Source organism: Gymnoscopelus microlampas (genome assembly GCF_963454915.1).
Source record: "Gymnoscopelus microlampas genome assembly, chromosome: 10".
Taxonomy (NCBI): Eukaryota; Metazoa; Chordata; class Actinopteri; order Myctophiformes; family Myctophidae; genus Gymnoscopelus; species Gymnoscopelus microlampas.
This window is the reverse complement of record NC_139947.1, coordinates 18,106,063-18,126,062: the sequence shown is the minus strand read 5'-3', so window position 1 is coordinate 18,126,062 and position 20,000 is coordinate 18,106,063. Positions and strand designations below refer to the sequence as shown.

The window sequence follows — 20,000 nt, the reverse complement described above, 5'->3', positions numbered from 1 at the left end:
AGGTCCTCAAAGTACTGTGTCACAACAACATATGACAACAATTATAATAATCCTTACTGGTTTGTTTATTGCTTTTCACCCCCTTTTTTACTCCCCAGTTTAGTTATTATGCCAATTAATTCATTCCCACACACATGTCTTTTTCACTTCAAGGACCCCAAAATTATATGTATTTGGCCGCGGACCCCCAACTCAAAACATTTTGTTCCAGGGACCCCCACAAGCAAAGATTTGAGTTACAAATGTTCGCTTTAAAAATATATATATGCAAAGATTTGCACAAATATTCTCGATTTTTGAATAGCCAAAGTGTAAAATAATGCTTTGTAGCTCAAATCTAATAAAATCAATTAATTCGTCCCCACACACATGTCTGTGTTGTCACTGCTGTTGCATCCTACTGGCTCACCTGCCAGTGAGGAGCCCCCACCGAGAGGACGTAGAGCCTCCCTCCTACTCCTCCCTCCCAACACTCCCTGCTGACAGGTGCCGCCCCCAGCCCGTATAGGAGTAGTGCAGTGACAAATACGACCAAAATGGACCCATAAGGGTCCATTTGGTTACACGTGTACACTCTCAGAGTTACAAATTGGATAAATTAACTAAGGATTTTACTGTGTAAAAGATACACACATTTTAGAACAACGTTCAGCTTCTAAACCTGCTAAGGGATGTTTTGGCTGCTTTGTGAGGCTGAATAATTCAGCACCACATTAGCGGTTTTCACAACAAAAAAAGGACAAATCTACAAAAGAAACTCTCTCTGCTCGCTACTGTCCAGATGGTGGGTTTTGGGCTGCATTGACTAGCAGAATATAAAGAGCCCCCTTTTCTGGATACTAGCCATGGTCGGGCCTTAATAAATTGGAAAACATAGCCATCGTTCATATTTAGGACACAGCGCCAGCACAAATACTGCATAGGATTTTACTTTATTGTGGATAAAGTAAAATCATTTTGACAATACAATTGCTCTACTGTCAGTGCCTTGTTGCAGTGGGTTACTGCGATAGATAGATATACAGACAGACACAGACAGACAGACAGACAGACAGACATCTCTAAAAGCCATTTGTCCACGCTTTGAGGAGACTTGTGCCATGTGTATGATTTATTTTGTCATTTTCCTCAGTGCAGCTGCAGATGACATCTTCCGACCGATATTAAACATTTGATTACGAAAAAAGCACCCGTAATTGTTTTCCTTTTGTCTTAATAAAGGAGAGAGCTTTTTGTTTACAAGTTGCTCGCAACCATCTGCAGTACTTAATTAACAATTTGTCAACGTGCCAGCTTGTGCACACAGCGTTGTTTTATTTACAAGTCACATTTAAGGACTTCCTCAGCTGATGATTCCTATAGTATAGCCAATAACCCAGAAACTGAAAAATACACAGGCAAGACATCCTTGCATACAATCACTCCCAAATGCATGGCTGCGGACCCCCATCTGAAAATGTTCTGTGCCAGGGACCCTCCTGTATGCAACATTGGAAATACTCCAGTAAAGTTAAAGTACCTCAAAATTGTTCTTAACACATTCGGTGCCAGAGTTTTATTAAAAAAGTGACGTTGAGTGCCAGAGATCTCACCGTTTGTAACGCTACGCTGTTTGCAGCTGCAGACTCCACGACGAGCACCCGATTGTAAACAATATGCGTGCACGATGGTGGATGGTCCTGGCTAACGCCTAGAACAATAACATCTCTCACACGAGTCACCATGGCGGAGTGATCTCGGATCGAAAACGACTCGTTTTCCCCACTGTAAAAAGTTAAGGAAATATGGATTTTTCTTTTGCATGGAGATAGAATGGGAGCGGACGGGAGCCATTTTTTTTTGGCGCGGTGATCCATCTGTCCCTTCCTTCTCAGAGTCACCGTGGGTGATTCCAGAGCTGCGCTAGCCCCCCCCCCCCCCCCCTTGCGGAAAAAAACGATTGACGAATATTGATTTCACGGAGATTCCCGGTTTTGCCACCTAAGCGCTAAAAATTAAAAACCGGGAATTCCCGGTTTTGGCACCCAATGTGTTAACACATTGACTGCCAGAGTTTATTCATAATGTACTCACCCCTGTGCCAGCGATTTGTGTGTTTTTTTGGTGTAATTTTTCATTCAAATAAATTGTCTGATTGCGGTTTTAAACACATACGACAGCAAATCGACACATTGAACACCTTGCTCGCCCCCTCCCAAACAGGCTCACGTCACATCCGGTCATAAACCGGATGTGACGTTTTCGACAATCCCTGATCCCCTGATCGGCCTTAAAACGATGTGACACACGACGACGATGACTGTTAGTCACCCAGACTAAAGAAAATAGAAGTGGAGCCCTCCATTCTTCTTTTATACCGTGTGAAAAAACGTGTTTTTCCCTATTCTGGCCTATATCCGGCTCCGGGTGAGTGTGACGTAAGTGGAAAACGAAAGTGATGATGAAAAATAAACAGAGCTGCGCGATCACAGATTAAACAATGAAAATTCAAAATAACGCATATATGCGATCTTTTGAATTGCGGCACGCAAGCGATGGACTTGAAAGAACGCATCAATGCGATCTTGGCAATCGATGTGTTAAGTACAGTACTTGAGTAAATGTACTTAGTTACTTTACACCACTGAGAACAAGACTGCGGATACAAGCGCTGCCATCTCCCTTAGGGATCGGGTGAGTTGCTCAGTCATCCAAGAGAGACTCGGAGTAGAGCCGCTGCTCCTTTACGTGGAAAGGAGCTGGTTGAGGTGGTTCGGGCATCTAAGGATGCCTCCTGGGCGTCTCCCTAGGGAGGTTTTCCAGCCACCTTGGAAGAGACCACGGGGCAGAGTTGGCTAATGTAGACCGGAAAGGGAAATCTGTGATTCTCTGCTGGAGCTGTTACCTCCACGACTCCACTCTGGATAAGCGATAGAAGATGGATGGACGGACGGACGGACGGACAGAATAGCAGTCAGCGTTAAACTCGGTCAACGTTCAAAACAAGTGTTGCGACTCAGCGGAAATATGAGCGCTGTGCATGAAATACCGGTAGCTTTTCCTGCTGAGTCGTGAACCAACACTGGGTCAACGCTACACCGCAGCGGTTTGACGCGGCGTCGAGCATTTAGATGCTGATCATGTATTAGGAGATCGTAATATTATCAGTCATGGAAATGTCATATAGTCCTTCTGATATTGTATTTCATGTGTGCACAGTTATCTGATCAGCACTTTATCCGTTTGTAACTCAGAGAGTGTACAAATTTGTACGGACTGAGTGTTTTGTACGGACTGAGTGTGCTCGTTTCTGTTTCTGGTTCCAAATGGACCCCTTACAGGTCTGTAACTCTTGAGACTGTACAAATGGAACCAAGTGGACCCCGTAAACTCTCAGAGTTATGGTGGTGGTCCTTGAAAAGTTTGAGAACCACTGGCATAGTAATTGTATATAGCAGATGTGAACGTCCACATACCAGCTCTGACAGTGTGATAAAAACTGTTCCGGAAAATGGTTCCAAAATGTGATGGAACCCATTCCGGTTCCACAGTGTTGGATCCCGTTCCTCCGGTTCCGGATCCCAACCCTAATAAAAACAGGTCAAATAACACTTATTTTAACACTTATCGCCCCCTTCCAACAAACAAACAAACAAACAAACATGTACAGCACCTATAAATGGACACTTGCGTATGTACTGTGTGTATATACTGCTGTGTACCGTGTATGTATGTGTGTTATGGTAGTACTGCATGCGCTGCCCATACCAACGCCTTGAGTATCACCTGGAATGAACCGTGTCCCTGCAATGCTACTGATACTACAGTACATCTCACTAGAGAAGCTGTGTGTGTGTGTGTGTGTGTGTGTGTGTGTGTGTGTGTGTGTGTGTGTGTGTGTGTGTGTGTGTGTGTGTGTGTGTGTGTGTGTGTGTGTGTGACTGGAGTTACAAGTGGTTAGAGCCATGCAGGAACACAACAACAGCTCTCCTGGAAATGTTGTCATGACCTCTCTCACTCTCTCTCTCTCTTACACACAAACTAGCATCGCTACCACGCCGCATATGGCAGGCTGTGTGTGTGTGTGTGTGTGTGTGTGTGTGTGTGTGTGTGTGTTAGTGTGTGTGTGTGTGTGTGTGTGTGTGTGTGTGTGTGTGCCCGTGGCGGATATCGTGGTCTGCTGGGGTGTCTGTCTGTCAGCTGCAAACCATAGAGACAGACATGCCTAACAGCCAGGAGGGAGGGAGGGAGGGACAGACAGACATACACTCACACCTTAAAACAGACAGATGGCAGAATGGAAATGCAGCAGGCTTGTGTATAAACCTGGATATGTCCCATGAAAATACACTTATCTCTGGGAAAGTCCCCTTAAAAAAACATCACACTTTGGGGTTTGCGCAGTTATTTTTCTTTTTGTCTCATACTTAGACAGTGGTGGAAGACTTATTCCGTTCTTGTTTAGATTTTTCACTTAACCAGATGAACTCTATTCTGAGGTGAACAGCAGATCCACTGAGCGTGTAGATCTGCAATTTTTTTCCCCAAATGTTCACCCCCAGAATAGGGACGCTAGGGTTCTTTAAATTATACTATCTATAGCTTATCTCATCAACACATTAAAATACAGAGTTTTACTTTGATTCTGAGCTTGCACACTAGCCTTGTATGAGTGGATGTTTTGCTGTGTGCTGTTATTGGCTCTGATGCAGTTTAGAGAAGTAGGGTTTGATCCCCTGTTAATATTCAGTACCAACTGCACGGGCACACAGATGGTAGATACAGTACTCGGGAGTGTGTGTGTGTGTGTGTGTGTGTGTGCGTGTGCGTGTGCGTGTGCGTGTGCGTGTGCGTGTGCGTGCGTGTGTGTGTGTGTGTGTGTGTGTGTGTGTGTGTGAAAAACACACATCTCCAGTTTATTCTAGTGCAGCATATACAGTACAGTCAAATGTTCAGTTGACGACAATTTAAGCTGCAATTCAATATAACTTTTATATATTACATAAGATTTTAACCCGGGTCACTTGTGTGGGAGATAGTGCTAATAAGCTTCAGCCAGTACAACTATAGTCAAGCAGTAGGTTTCTGTACCATAATACCAGGGTCAAAGAGTCTCCAACCAAATGACTGAATGTATCAATGTTGTATGAATAATAAATGCACTTCAGAATGTCTAAAAGTTTTACAACAAGTACCATTTAATGTTACTGAGAGCTAGCTTAACGCAGACTAACATCCTAGGTCTGCATTTCCTTCGACAAACACTTTACCGGTGTGGGTTAAAAGTTAAAAGGTTGTATTTTTTTGTTTGTGAATTCGTCCACAGTGCCTCGTTAGCATTGTTAGCAGTTCTGTTCGCAAGCCTGTGGGTTTCAGGCAGTTTGTGCTGACCTTTGATTGTGGTTAGCTTTTAAATGTCATAGGTTAGCTTCCATGCCCTGGGCAGCGTGTTCTTCTATAAAGAGTTGTTACATTGTATGTGCCCTGTACTGTAGTACTTTAAAGCTATAAACCCAGGATTCAATTCAATGAAAAAAAACTTTCAAAACTCTACAAAAGTGGGCCCTGGTGTCAGGTAGGACACCTACTGGTTGGCCATGTCAATAAAGTTATTTGAAGCTGACAACACACTGGATTGGACTCTAGGTCCGCCATCTTCATTGTAGTTCGGACATCATTGCAATTTGACTCTCTCTGTCAGAAGAGGGAGACAACGGACATAAAACTTTAAGACTTGAAGCCGATTCTACGTGTCTCCGAAATCCCAACAGTATTCTGAAAAACGTATGTTTCTATAGTGGCCCTTAATCTTTTTCATGTCAAGGACCCCCAAAATTATATGTATTTGGCCGTGGACCCCCATCTCAAAATATTTTGTTCCAGGGACCCCCAGAAGCACAGATTTGAGTTAAACATTTTAGGTTAAAAAATATATATATTCAAAGATTTGCACACATTTTCACGAATTTTCAAAAATAGCAGATCTACAAGCTCGTAGCGCGGCACTCGGTGCCGCGCTATGAGCTTGTATATCTGCTATTTTTGAATAGCCAAAGTGTAAAATAATGCGTTTTGGCTCAAATCAAAAAGTGACACAGATGCGTTCCGGGTCTTAATGGGTTAAGCACTCAAGGACACTCAAAGAGTGTTCTTTTGCATGACGCCCTCCCTGCTCACTCACAATGTATCAGGGTGAGAGCATCGTCAGCAAAACGACCGACTTGTGGATGTTTGTAACGGTCACCTTGTGTGTTTTCTCCGCAGGTGACTCGTGTGCCAGTGGAGACATGTGAACAATATAGGTCCTGTAACTCCTGTCTGGGCTCCGGAGACCCTCACTGTGGCTGGTGTGTCCTGCACAACATGTAAGTCAAATACGTCACATGCATTTGTACATGTTATTTTTCATGCACAGTAAAAAATCTTCAGTATTAGTTTACTTGAACTCCGAGTATGTCCAAATGGACCATTTGGATCCATTCGTTCTCAGAGTTAAAGTTAGACAGCATTCAGCCACTAGATGTTGCACTCTCAACACGTATGTTGCATAAGGTTCCTTATTTCCCTGACTCAGGTCTGTCAGGCAGAAATCGTGCAGTGTGCAACGTTTGATGTGACGTGGCGGCTGCCTCCAAGCGTTTCTTTTAAGGGAAAAATCACCTTATTAGACTATAGAAACCGAGGTTCAAAATGATTTGTGAGGGGCCACACCCACTGTCATGTCCCCCATTTTGCCAATTCACCTCTTGTCAAGTCCCGCCCGTGGTCCCGCACCTTTTGCACGCCCATTGGTTGCTGTTGCTGTCCCGGACCGCTGGCGTAACGGTCCGGGCACCTAGGCTCCAAAGTAGCCTGACAGTGCGTTGCGGGTTCGAGTCCCGATCCCGACGGCTCACTCCCCATCTCTCTCCCCATTTCCTGTCAGCCAACTATCCTATCAATAAAGGCATATGAAAGCCCAAAAGTAAATCTTTAAAAATCCTCTCTCTCCACCTACTACTATTTAATTTGTTGCCTATGGTTGCCTCGTATTGATATTTAATGTATTCAATTCTCATTTTAAACTAGGTCTCAGTTAAAAAGTATAATGTTTTAGTTTTTAGCTATTTTTTTCATGTTTTGCAAACTCGTTATAAACAGCCGCTGCTGCCCTGCTGGTTGGTTGGTCGGTCAGGGACCAATCAGAGAGCTGACAATAAGCGAACTGGTGTGAAGTGTTAATCAGTTCTTCCTTGGCCCAGGACCAATCTTTCCACCCAGGCTGGTGCAAATCCCTTCATAATTACTCCAGATATCCTGCTAACAGACAGACAGACAGACAGACAGATGGGCTGAAAACACACCGATTAAAGTTCTCAGTCGCCATGACTGAGTGATTTCAGTCCTATGGATTCCATAGAAGCCAGCGTGTCTTCTATGGAAGCATTTTGCGCAGCAAAAACAGCCATTCTACAAGCTCTCAATGCGTCTGCGACGCATTGAGAGCTAGTAGATAGGCTGTTTTCAGTTATTATTTTAAGCATTTTGTAGTGGTCAAACTAGCAATATGTTGAGAAGCCTTTTCCATAAAATCTTAATAGTCTCGGATATTTCACGCATTTTGTATAAAAGCAAAGGTTAAAGCCTCAGTCTGTGACTTCTTCACCCGGTTGGCAGTATGTAGAATTAGCAGGAACAATATTACTGAAACATCATAATGTTACGTGTTGTGTTAATTGTTTGTGAAACAGTATGAAAAGGAGCTCTACTCACAGTAGCGCTGATTCCTGAAGTGCACATTAGGACTTGGTCATAACATTGTGTGTGTGTGTCAAGGTTTTGGTTCGTTTTGAATAGTTTTTTTCTAATTCAGTTAGTTTTAATTTGTTTCGAGAGCGGATTTGCTAGTTTTTATTTGTTTTTATTTATGAAAATGCGCGTGTGTGTGTGTGTGTGTGTGCAGTTGTTCCAGGAGGGATCGGTGTGAGCGTGCGGAGGAGGCTCAGCGTTTCACCACCAGGGCGGAGCAGTGTGTCAGACTCAGCGTCCAGCCCGACAACGTGTCTGTCACCATGTCACAAGTCCAGGTACAGTACTTAAATAAAAGTATCAATACTGCAATGTAGAAATATACTCTGTTACAAGTAAAAGTCCAGAATACAAAATGTGCTCGAGGAAAAGTATTGGCATCAAAATATACGTAAAGTACCAATAGTAAAAGTACCTATCATGAAGAATGTGTGTGTGTGATAGTAATCCCAATATACAGTACTATCTTATTTAACATTTGCCAACTGCAGAACTTTCTTTTTTTGTTGTGTGTAAAATATTTCTTGTCTTTATTGTTGGAAAATGTGTCGGTCTTTTAACCTTATACCATTGTTTTACTATTCCCTAAATAAATAATAATATAAATGGTGTGTTTATTGAAGGCTAGGTAAATGAATTCTGTTCAGAGATCACACAGTCACAGACTCACAGTTAAGCAATAAAGCAATTACACTTCTGTTAAGAATTTATTGTCGTCTGGTCTTCCCACCAAACAATAGGAAAGTATCGATAGTGGTAATATCGATAAAGACCCCGGATCATTAAGCAGTCTCTACAATGCAATCAATATCCATAAAAATGTACCATATCCTAATCAGACCTGTCTGTCTGTCTGTCTGTCTGTCTGTCTGTCTGTCTGTATGTCTGTCTGTCTGTCTGTCTGTCTGTCTGTCTGTCTGTCTGTCTGTCCGTCTGTCTCTCTGTCTCTCCCTCCGTCTGTCCGTCCGTCTGTCTGTCTGCCTGTATGTCTGTCCGTCTGTCTGTCTCTCTCTCTCTCTCTCTCTGTCTCTGTCTCTGTCTCTGTCTGTCTCTCTCTCTGTCTCTCTCTCTCTCTCTCTCTCTCTCTCTCTCTCTCTCTCTCTCTCTCTCTCTCTCTCTCTCTCTCTCTGTCTCTCTCTCTGTCTCTCTCTGTCTCTCTCTGTCTCTCTCTCTCTCTCTCTGTCTCTCTCTCTCTCTCTCTCTCTCTCTCTCTCTCTGTCTCGCCCATCAGCTGGTCCTACAGGCCCAGAACGTGCCCAGTCTGTCGGCGGGGGTCGACTGCGCCTTCGACGACTTTGTGGAGACGGAGGGACGCATCTACGGCGGACGCATCTACTGTCTGTCGCCCGCCACCAGGGACGTGGCCCCCATCACCAGGGACCAAGGTGAGTGTCTCTGTCCCCTCCTCGTCCTCCCACAGGGCCTGTTGTCTCCGCCATAATCCTCTCAGGTCAATAAAGGATTGTCTCCTCACCAATCGATCCGTCCTGTGATGATGTTGCAGTTAAGACACTTCCAGTGCGGAGGTCACGCTAGGCTATTAAACTGCCGGCCAGAATGTCCGCAGTGATTACAGCTTGTTAAAACATATTATCATTGCTGTCGCCGGGCAGAAATCTTGTGTCTCTACAAGCTCCCAACACGTCACACAGTGCCACTAAATCTACAAAGTAACTAGTAACTACATTTTCCAAACCATTGTAGTGGAGTAAAAGTACAATATGTGCCTCTGAGATGTAGTGGAGTAGAAGTAAAAGTATTGGCAATTGGAAACACTCCAGTTAAGTAAAAGTACCTAAAAAAGTACAGTGCCTGAGTACATATATCTTAGTTACTTTACACCACTGCTTGTGACTAAATAATAACCTGAAAAGTAACGGTCTGGTACATACAAGGTTTCCACCCTTTGTATGACAGCGACGATGATTATGACAAAACAAGTCGGGCTCTAATAACGGGCGCGGCTGGCCTGTTGCTCTCTGATGTCATGTTGACGATGTCATGTCGATGATGTCATGTCGATGATGTCATAATGATGGTTAAACGGTGTGTGTCTCCGCTGCAGGCGACAAGCGTGTGATTAAACTCTACCTGAAGACGAGGGAGACGGGGAAGAAGTTTGCCAGTGTGGACTTTGTCTTCTACAACTGCAGCGTCCACCACTCGTAAGTTGACCTCTCTCTCTCTGTCCCATGCGGACATGGACTCTTTTTTTTTTACTCTTTTCGCCCAGAAGGGAAACCAAGAACCATCCATAACCTGAGACTTTACTGAACCGATGAGGTTCTGTGATGGTTTTATGTTTACGTTTCAATTCTAATGAAATCCACCCCTGAAGGGGGAGGTACGTCATGAAAAATAAAATGAAAAACCCATGTGAGCTTGTAGATCTGCTATAAATACTGCTATAAAATGAAGAAACCTCTATCTGTCTGGATCCGCGTTTTCTCCTCAGTGGGTTGACCAATTGCGATGCGAGAGTGCGGTCTAGCTAGCCAACACCGACTCAGGACTCCTGAATCGCTGCCCTCCACACTCTCCTATCTAGCATCAGGGTCTTGAGCTCTACAGTGTTGTTAGCTAATGTACGTAGGTGGTGCGCTTCTTGCCTTTCCTGGCTTTGCCCTGGGTTGGCTCCCACAGTGTCAGTGTTCTTGCCACTAGTTCCGGGTGCTTGACACAGTGCCCTGTCAACTTCATTGACCATTGGTATATGTATGTATTTCCAGATTTAAGCTGTTTATTAGTGTTTTTGTGAACGGAGCCATTGTGTGCATGCAAACAGAATGCATCCAAAATGAGAGATGTCCCCTTTGAAAAACAATGCACTTTTTTTCTAATCTGTAAATGAGACATGGTACACCTACAGCTAATCAGTCTGTGCCAAGAGAGCATAAGTAACTTCAGTACAATTCTGGGAGGCAGCACCGACAAAGAACTACCTGTATAGTACGAGGTGAATTGGGAATTGATATAACGTTTACATTTGAATGAGAAACAATGCTAACTATTCTGGATGTATAATGGTCCAACTCATATGCAACCGCATCGTTATGTTAAAAACGTTGAAGTACATTCCATTAGATCTATCACTGCATCTCATTAAATACTTAATTTTAAAGTTAAAAAGTTACACGTTTAAAGCATCCCATTGGAAAGAAAACTAAATCATGACAGCAATTATTCTGAGCTGCTTTGGTTGGGCAATAGGTTCAGCTTTTACGTGATCCTGTTAATGAGTTTAACATTATGTTTTGTACAACACTTCGATTATACACATTTAAAGGTGCAAACGAGAGCAACCTGATCCACGGCTTTACCCATTAAGACCGGGAAAGAATCAGTGTCTTTTTTAGATTTCTTCGGCTTTTCAAAAATAGCAGATCTACAAGCTCATAGCGCAGCACCGAGTGCCGCGCTATGAGCTTGTAGATCTGCTTTTTTTTTTTTTAATCATGGAAATGTTAGCAAATCTTTGAATATGTATATATATATTTTAAAGCAAACATTTTTAACTAAAATCTTTGCTTCTGGGGGGATTCTACAAATGTCTTCTAAATCCTAGTTTAAAAAAACTTTTTTTTTGCTATAATCAGTGGTTCTCAAACTTTTTCATGTCAAGGACCACCCAAAATGGTAATGTATTTGGCCACGGACCCCCATCTCAAAATATTTTGTTCCAGGGACCCCCCCCAGAAGTTGTAACAGAGTTAAAAATGTGCGCTACAGGAAAAAAAAAAATCAAAGATTTGTACATATTTTCACGATTTTTCAAAAAATAGCAGATCCACAAGCTCATAGCGCGGCACTCGGTGCCGCGCTATGAGCTTGTAGATCTGCTATTTTTGAATAGCCCAAAGAAATCTTAAAAGGACACAGATGCGTTCTCGGGTCTGAATGGGCTAAAGGAACGGCGGTGGCCTGGTGGGGAAGACATTGCGACGTCGTCGGCGTACAAATGAATCACGTCCCAATTGAAGAGACACATGGTCCACTGAGCCAATTTATTGTTCACCAGACGCGTGCTATTAACCAACCCATTAGTTAATGACATGTTAAAGCCACGGAGCGGCCGATTTGCTTTAATTGAAATGATAGATCAAATCCCTTCTTTGTCACACCCGGTTTTAAGGGCACTGGAGCGTCACGCCTGGCATTCTTATTATTCTACTCTATGCCGCCTTTCTTTGGGGGAAAATGGACGAGGTCTCCCACACTGAGATGGAATGGATCGTTTGTTGGTTATAATGGTTGGGAATTAGAGATTGAATTAGATGTATCTGTCTGTCTGTCTGTCTGTCTGTCTGTCTGTCGGTCTGTCTGTCTGTCCGTCTTTACATGCTTCCTCACGCATAGTGGTGGAAAAAAGTACTCAAATGTTATACTTAAGTAAAAGTATCAATACTGCAATGTAGAAATACTGTTTGCAAGTATTGGCATCAAAATATACTTTAAGTACCAAAAGTAAAAGTGCTCATTCTGCAGAATGTCCCATTTCAAGTTTTCAAATGTATACAAATCTCCTGAAAATAGATAGATCTGCTATTTTCAAATGGCTGAAATGTATAGGGCTGAAGTGGTTAATGTATATTTTGTAATAATAATCAAAATCTACATAGCTATAGTAACTAAGGTTTTCAAATAATTGTAGTGGAGCAAAAGTACAATAGTTGGATCCGAGATGTATAGTGGAATAGAAGTAAAAGTATTAGAAATCGGAAATACTCAAGTAAAGTACAAATACCTCAACATTTTACTTAAGTAAATGTACTTAGTTACTTTCCATCACTTCCTCTCCCTCTCTCTCTCTTCATGTTTATCATGTACAGTATGCGTCATGTTGTTCAGTGCATACATCTCCATAGTGATGTGCTGTTAATTAGGACCTGGACAGAACATAGAGGCCTCACAGAGACCACTCACCTCAAGATGCTTATCAAACAAAACCTCAGGGCCTCCTTCTCAATGGCCTTGGACTCGCGCGTGTGCGTGTGTGTGTGCGTGTGTCTGTGCGTGTGTGCATGTGCGTGTGCGCACGTGTCACGCCTGCTGTCTCGCTACTGCTGTGTAAACAGCCATGCTTCTGTCCCATGCACTGATGTAAAGTTATAACATATACCGTGGCGTTCACTACTTGGCTGCATTTCGTGTACTGTACCATCATGAAGCCAACGTCTGTAGCACCCCGGCCCCCTGACCCGACCCCCACCCTCCAAACACATACACTGTCTGACCCTTGACCTTTCAGTCTCGGGCATCCAATAAGGATCTTTCCTCCGAGGAGGGAATGATGAGTAGATAACGGCAGCGCGCGCGCACACACACACACACACACACACACACACACACACACACACACACACACACACACACACACACACACACACACACACACACACACACACACACACACACACAGTGCACGTATACGCGGAGACGTTTGCAGATAGGGCCATAGGCAAACACACACACACACACACACACACACACACACGCACACGCACACGCACACGCACACACGCGCAGAGCAGAAGGCAACGCACAAGCAAAAAGGCGCAGACTTGGCAAGGCGAAATGCCCTGCCAGCTATTTGCATACGCCTGTTACAATATTATAAATTAGCATTAAAAAAGAGGCTTGGGAATAGTGTAATTGAGCATGGGGGGGTGATTCATCTTTAAAGAACGGAACACTCTGTGTGTGCGTGTGTGTGTGTGTGTGTGTGTGTGTGTGTGTGTGTGTGTGTGTGTGTGTGTGTGTGTGTGTGTGTGTGTGTGTGTGTGTGTGTGTGTGTGTGTGTGTGTGTGTGTGTGTGTGTGTGTGTGTGTGTGTGTGTGTGATGGGGAGAATGAGTATTGAATAGTAGAAGAGCGATTGAAACCTTGAGAGAAACAGTGACAGCGATAGAGAGATATAAGGAGGGAACGTTGAGAGCGTAGGGAGAGAGATTGTAGCCCATTGTGTCGGGGATAATGGCGTCCCACACAGCTGAAAGGTTAGCGCCCGAGCCGCGGGCAACCCATGGCCATTATAATATGAAAGGTCCTGAAATCTATGCAGGAGGAAAAGAGAAACCGCAAGGGGGGAGAGGCGCCGCGGCCCCCCAGGGGAAAAGGCACTTATTGTCGGGGCGGTAGGTTTGCTACCCAGTGGTTGGTGCTCAGATAAGTTAAAGTAGCAATACCACAATATAAAAATACTCTGTTACAAGTACAATAGAAGTTAAATGTTGATGTGAAGAAAAGAACAAAAAGTACATAGAATCACGAATAAATAATGTTTTATTTGTCACTAACTTATACAAGTACAAGCAGCGAAATGTTGTTGGGAATAATTGTGCTAACATTCTAAATAGTCATATTATTTCTAATAATATTAAATGCAGACTAGGTAACTTAGAGCCTATATTTAAATATATATATATGTTTATTTTGCTTTTTTCCCCCTCTATCAGCCACTATATAATTATGCTGGTGTGTTTTCCTGCAGAAAGACATCCCTCTGGCAGTATTTTGGTTTTGTTCCACTGTTTATGTTAACATTCATCCCTTTGCAGGGACTGAAAAGTCTGTGGGGGGAGAGGCGGGGAGAGGCCGGAGCTCTTAATTGATCCCTTTGAACTTCAAAGGGGTTGTGCACTGAGTTGATTGTTAGGTCCATGAAAGTGTCAAACTCGTTAGTGCTCTCTCTAATCAATAAATTCATCAAAGACAGCAATGACTCTGATACCTGTCAGAGAGGGGGGGGGGGGGGGGGGGGGTGTGTACATACACAGATGTGAAACGCTACCTAGTCTGCCTTTAAAGCAAGAGAAGAAATACGAATATAATACAAATATACGGTGAGGACAAATATAGGTTATTGTCAATTAGCAGCAGTTCCAAAACAATCAATGAATGAATGAGTGAAGGAGCCTACATAGTGTTTGAATGGTTAAACTTGTCTCACTCTTATGGGTCCGTTTGGTTACATTTGTGCACTCTAGGTTAAACGAACTCTTATGATTTAACTGCGTTTTGCTTTGTGTCTGGGTTTTTTCTGTTGGAGCCGTGTCCTTTATTAAACTGCCGATCGGGGGCCAGTGGTTTATTACCTGTGGACCCTCGGCACGAACAGAAGTAATAATATGACTGATCTTGTTCTACCTGCCAGTCTTAATAAGACTGGGTTTTTTTGCACGTACAAGGAATTTCACTTTAGGGTGCATTATGTAATCATAACACAAGGATATTCTTAAGAAATATATGGTGATAATAACACATTGTGTTAAGATGAAAAGTTAAATATAAATCTGTAGAATAGTGTGTAGGAGGAGAGGAGAGGAGATATCCTTTGATTTGAGAGAAGGCTTATTAATAAACAACATGTGGCGTCAGGCTTATTTGTCTCTAAGCAATCAGGTGTTGAACTATTCAACAGGGGGTTCCACGGGGTCCCCAGCAAAGTAGTTATTAATGTAGCATCACAATCATTTTAACCACTTTATCCATTCATATGTTGGCTATTAAAAAACAGCAGATCCACAAGCTCACAGCGCGTTATTTCGTCCCATGCTGCAAGCTTGTACATCTGCTATTTTTGTAATTTTTGGAGAAATACTTTTTTTTTTTGGGTAACTTTTGAATATATATATCTCTGCTGTCCAGCCAGAAACTGCTAACTCCAAAACGCTCATTGTTCAGGAAACGCAAAAACAAAATATACGTTTTTCAGGAAATGAAGAAAACCTTATATTTTTAAAACAAAGCAACACTTCCTCATCAAAGTTGGTATAGTGACTTTATATATTGTCAGATACTTGCATGTGTCATTATATTATCAACACTTTAACCAAATCGCGGGTAAATCAACACTTTACCCAGCGCAAGTGGAGTTAGCAGTTTCAGACGAGCAGAAATCAAGCTGAAGTGGAGTTAGGTGTCCAAACAACAATAGCTCCACTCGCTGCTAAGGGAGAGGTTTCTGAAGGGTACAAATTCTCAAAAGCTAACAATGGATCTCCAAGCTCACAATGCATCACAACAACGTGTGAATTAATGCCCTGATGCTTCATGCCACTTATTATATAGGCCTACAATAATAAACAGGACTTTAAATATTACAATAACTTCTGCAAAGAGGTAGTAGAATAGCGCGACAGAAATGCTATGAACGCCTTTCTTCTTGTCACATTGCTCTCCTCATTAAACACTTAATAGATTTTAGAAATATAATTACTTGTTTTCATAACATTAGCGTCAGTGCTAAGTTTGATAAACAGGTACACTGCATAGTTTTAACAGACTACGGGGAGCTTGTTTACGTGGTCCTCCTCCTCGTTCACTGCGCAACGCGCTCTACTCATGCTGTTGAAAAGCAGCGCTGTAGAGGAGAGGGGGGAGTTGTTTGTTTTTGACGGACAGTTTGAGGATCCAATGGAGTTGGGAGTTTTCGTCAGAGGCGCTTTTTAATACTTTTCATTGGTTCAAATGTTTTGATATTTAACACAGACCTAAAGGGTGTTCAATAGCCTTGATTTATGAAAAAAAAAAAAAAACTGAAAATGGAGTTAGCTGGTCCTGGCTGGACACCGACGATATATAACATTTTCTCAACACAAATCTTCTCTTCTGGGGGTCCCTGGCACAAAGGATTTTCAGATGGGGTTCCGCGGGAAAACATACATCAATTCGGGTGTGCTTATGGCAGGAAAAAGTTTGAGAACGATTGGCCTTTTGTATACGTTAACGGTTGGGCTTCCATCGATCGGGGCTGCCTGCTATTAAAGGGCCGGAGGAGATGAGAAGGTGTTTGACCTGTGTGTCTTTTGTTAAATAGTGTGAGATTTGTATTGACGCGGCTGCAGTAGCGGAGCAGCCAGTTACCATGGCCGTCAGGCTGTCAGCGCTATTGACAGCTCGCCCGTATGACGAGTCTCCACTGCCTCGCTCGCCGCTCTCACCAATCACTACCGCTGTGTGTGTGTGTGTGTGTGTGTGTGTGTGTGTGTGTGTGTGTGTGTGTGTGTGTGTGTGTGTGTGTGTGTGTGTGTGTGTGTGTGTGTGTGTGTGTGTGTGTGTGTGTGTACGTGCGTGCGTGCGTTCACCCTTGCCTATGGTAAGTCCAGACATGTGTACATGTGTTATTGTGACTATACAGGTATGTGTGTGGTTAGCATTCATGTGCGCACATTTGTGTGTGCACGCACCTGTGTGCATTAATCTGTTTGTGGTCGTTTCTGGTATGTACACGTTTGCACGTTGTTGTTTTTGTGTGTGCGTGTGCGCGTGTGTGTGTATAGCGATCAATAGACTCCGAGGTTAATGGTGAGATGCAACTTGTTCACCCCCGTACTAACAAACACCACACTGTTAACATTGCACTCCCCTCATAACACACACACACACACACACACGCACACGCACACACACACACACACACACACACACACACACACACACACACACACACACACACACACACACACACACACACACACACACACACACACACACACACACACACACACGCAGGCCTCCCCATGGAAATCAGTGCATTGATTGTCAGTGCCACACTCTGCAGTCCAGCCTGTGGACTCACTAGCTGTTATCTGGCATATAAACTCTTCCTGTCTGATTCACTCTGTCATTTTTACGGAAAGCGATAAAGCAGTTAACCCTTTACGTTCCCGGCATGGATTGAGATTGTGCGTTTAAGTGAAAATCACTGTAGACGTCTGGATGGAATGCCCATGAAATGTCTCACTAAGGAGATGCATTGAGTTTGACACTGAGATAGTGAGTTGTACGCTTGCTGACAATGGTGTTGGTCAATATCAACACACACAGCTATTTACAATTCATAATTTAAGCCTTTAAAGGTGCTGTAAGTGATATGATTTTGTGCTTTATATTCCAATAGTAACTAGAAAAAGTGCTCCTTGGAGCACAGGTCTCCGCCAGGTCAGGTAGGTTATTGTGGGCCAGCAATGTTCGGAATTCAGTCATTTTGTCTTGATCACATGACATAATGGCCCTCATTTATCAATGGAACGTACAAACCAGCTTAAATTCCAGCCCAGGAATTAGCTTATGCCCACGTCCACTTGGGATTTATCAAGCAGGTGTACCCTGTCAATTCTAGCGTAAGATTTGTCCGACTGTTGATAAATGTGGCGCAGCCTCGTCCCAACTATTTTTCCACATGAAGAGGCGGAATACGGCCGAGAAGAGAAACTTCTCCCACATGTGAAGTTACCCCACCAATCATCTCCATGGATTCACACACAGCTACACAGCACACACTCCTATCATATGCGCGAGGAATGGCACATGCTATTTGCATATACATAGCACAGACCCGATACCTGACATAGACACGTCCAATAAGAACACAAATAAAACAAAAATACGACCGCATTCGTAACAGTGCAAGTCCAGTCAACAATAAAGTGTCACGATATGTCAGAAGAATGTGGTCTGGGGAAAAACAGAAAAAGATATGCATCTTCTTTTTTAATTCTAGTCATGAATAAAGATATATCCTAAACAAAAACCTGAATCATGAATTAAATAATAAAAAGCCCACGAGTTGTCTGTGTCCCGTAGGCCTACGTTGTTGAATGACACTAATCACATCGTCGTGATTGGAATAAGTTTGGGTTTTAATTTAACCCCCGAGCAGCAGTGCGCGCTGAAGTGGAGACGCGCACACCGCTGTTTTAAGGAGTCCTGGCTGCGTCCTCCCATGGTCCATGACTGACACCACGTTTATGAGAAATAGATAGCCTGGGGCTGGCATCACATGAACGTTTATGGAGTGACTGATGAATGCGTAAACATTAATGGATGAAGGCTGGTGTGTGACCCCAAAATCATATTTGAACTGGGGACCCCCCACCCAGATAAGTACTTGGAATTGTAGGAGTTGAGGCATTACATTTTCAGTTCCACAGATAAATGTTGTGAAAATAGCCGATCTACAAGCTCACAACGCCTCGCTTGTAGATCGGCTATTTTCACAATTTATGCCTCTTTCTTATATTCTTGACAATTTGGCCAATGTTTGACCAGTATTTATAGTATAGTTTGTCCATTACTTTTTGATTTAGTTTTCTTTTCTTTCTTTTTGAGGTATTAAAAAAGGTCTGAAAAGTCCTTGTCACTTCACTGTCTTCTAGGGACCCCCCCAAATTCATGTAGGGACCCCCGGGGTCCCGACACACAGACTGAGAACCACTGACTTACAGCACCATTAAATGTAGTCCATCACCTGGATTTGAACCAGGGTCTGGCGCATGGAGAAGCAAACGTCCACCACTCAACCAATGCTGAATCCCCTGGTGGCCAAGGGAGATATGAGGCCTTCAGGCAGCGCTATACCCTGCTGCTAAATGAGCAAAGATATTATTCCATTTCATTTCACTATTTGATAGCACAGGGAGTCTGAAACTTTCTCAGGTCACAGACCCCCAAATTGACTACAATAAGGCCAGGGGTCCTCAAACTTTAAAATGTCAAAGGACCCCCAGTGTGGGACACTCTCTGAGTCATGGACAAGGGTCCATTTGGTTCCTAACTATCCATTTAGCTGGAATCCCTCTAGGACCCTGGGGGTCCCCAGAACCCCACTTTGACAACCACTGAAATAGGCCATGGACTTATATTAAATGATTCTGCCGTACAAAAAGATGTTTGGGTTCAACCTAAATGGTCTAAATATCATAATTGTGCATGTATGTGTATATTGATTCCTCCCCACACACATTCCTGTGTGTTGTCACTGAGCTTGTAGATCTGCTATTTTCAAATATTTTAGTACTTTTACTTTTGGTACTTTAAGTACATTTTGATACCAATACTTCTGTACTTTTACTCAAGTCAATTTTGAATTCCGGACTTTTACTTGTAACGGAGTACTTCTGCATTGCAGTATTGATACTTTTACTTAAGTAGTCAAAGTACTCAAAACAGTTGAGTACTTTTCCCACCACTGCCCGTAGCAGTACATGTAGTGACAAATATCCCCCCCCCACCCAGCTTCCCTCCCCCGAAAACGAGCTAATTGTGAACCGCAGTGGATACGAACCCCCCCATACCCCCCGTGGTGGTGGGCAGGCACTTTTCCACTGCGCTGCTAATATTAATGTTATATTATCATTCAAATCTTAGCGTCTTGACAATTATTTGGGGGCCCGCTTACAGCATCCTCACGGCCCCCGGCCCACAGGTTGTGACATCGCGGGAGTTATAATC

At 43.2% G+C, this 20,000-nt stretch overlaps 1 protein-coding gene across 1 annotated transcript in view; it reads left to right on the top strand.

Annotated features, from left to right (window-relative positions):
* LOC311054112 (plexin-A1-like) overlaps positions 1-20,000 on the top strand; it is a 323,060-nt gene that overhangs the window by 141,757 nt on the left and 161,303 nt on the right. Inside the window, exons 4-7 of the mRNA XM_084069992.1 lie at positions 6,244-6,344; positions 7,922-8,045; positions 8,999-9,152; positions 9,833-9,932. Of these exons, the coding sequence (XP_083926118.1) occupies positions 6,244-6,344; positions 7,922-8,045; positions 8,999-9,152; positions 9,833-9,932 (479 nt within the window). The remainder of the gene's footprint in view (positions 1-6,243; positions 6,345-7,921; positions 8,046-8,998; positions 9,153-9,832; positions 9,933-20,000) is intronic.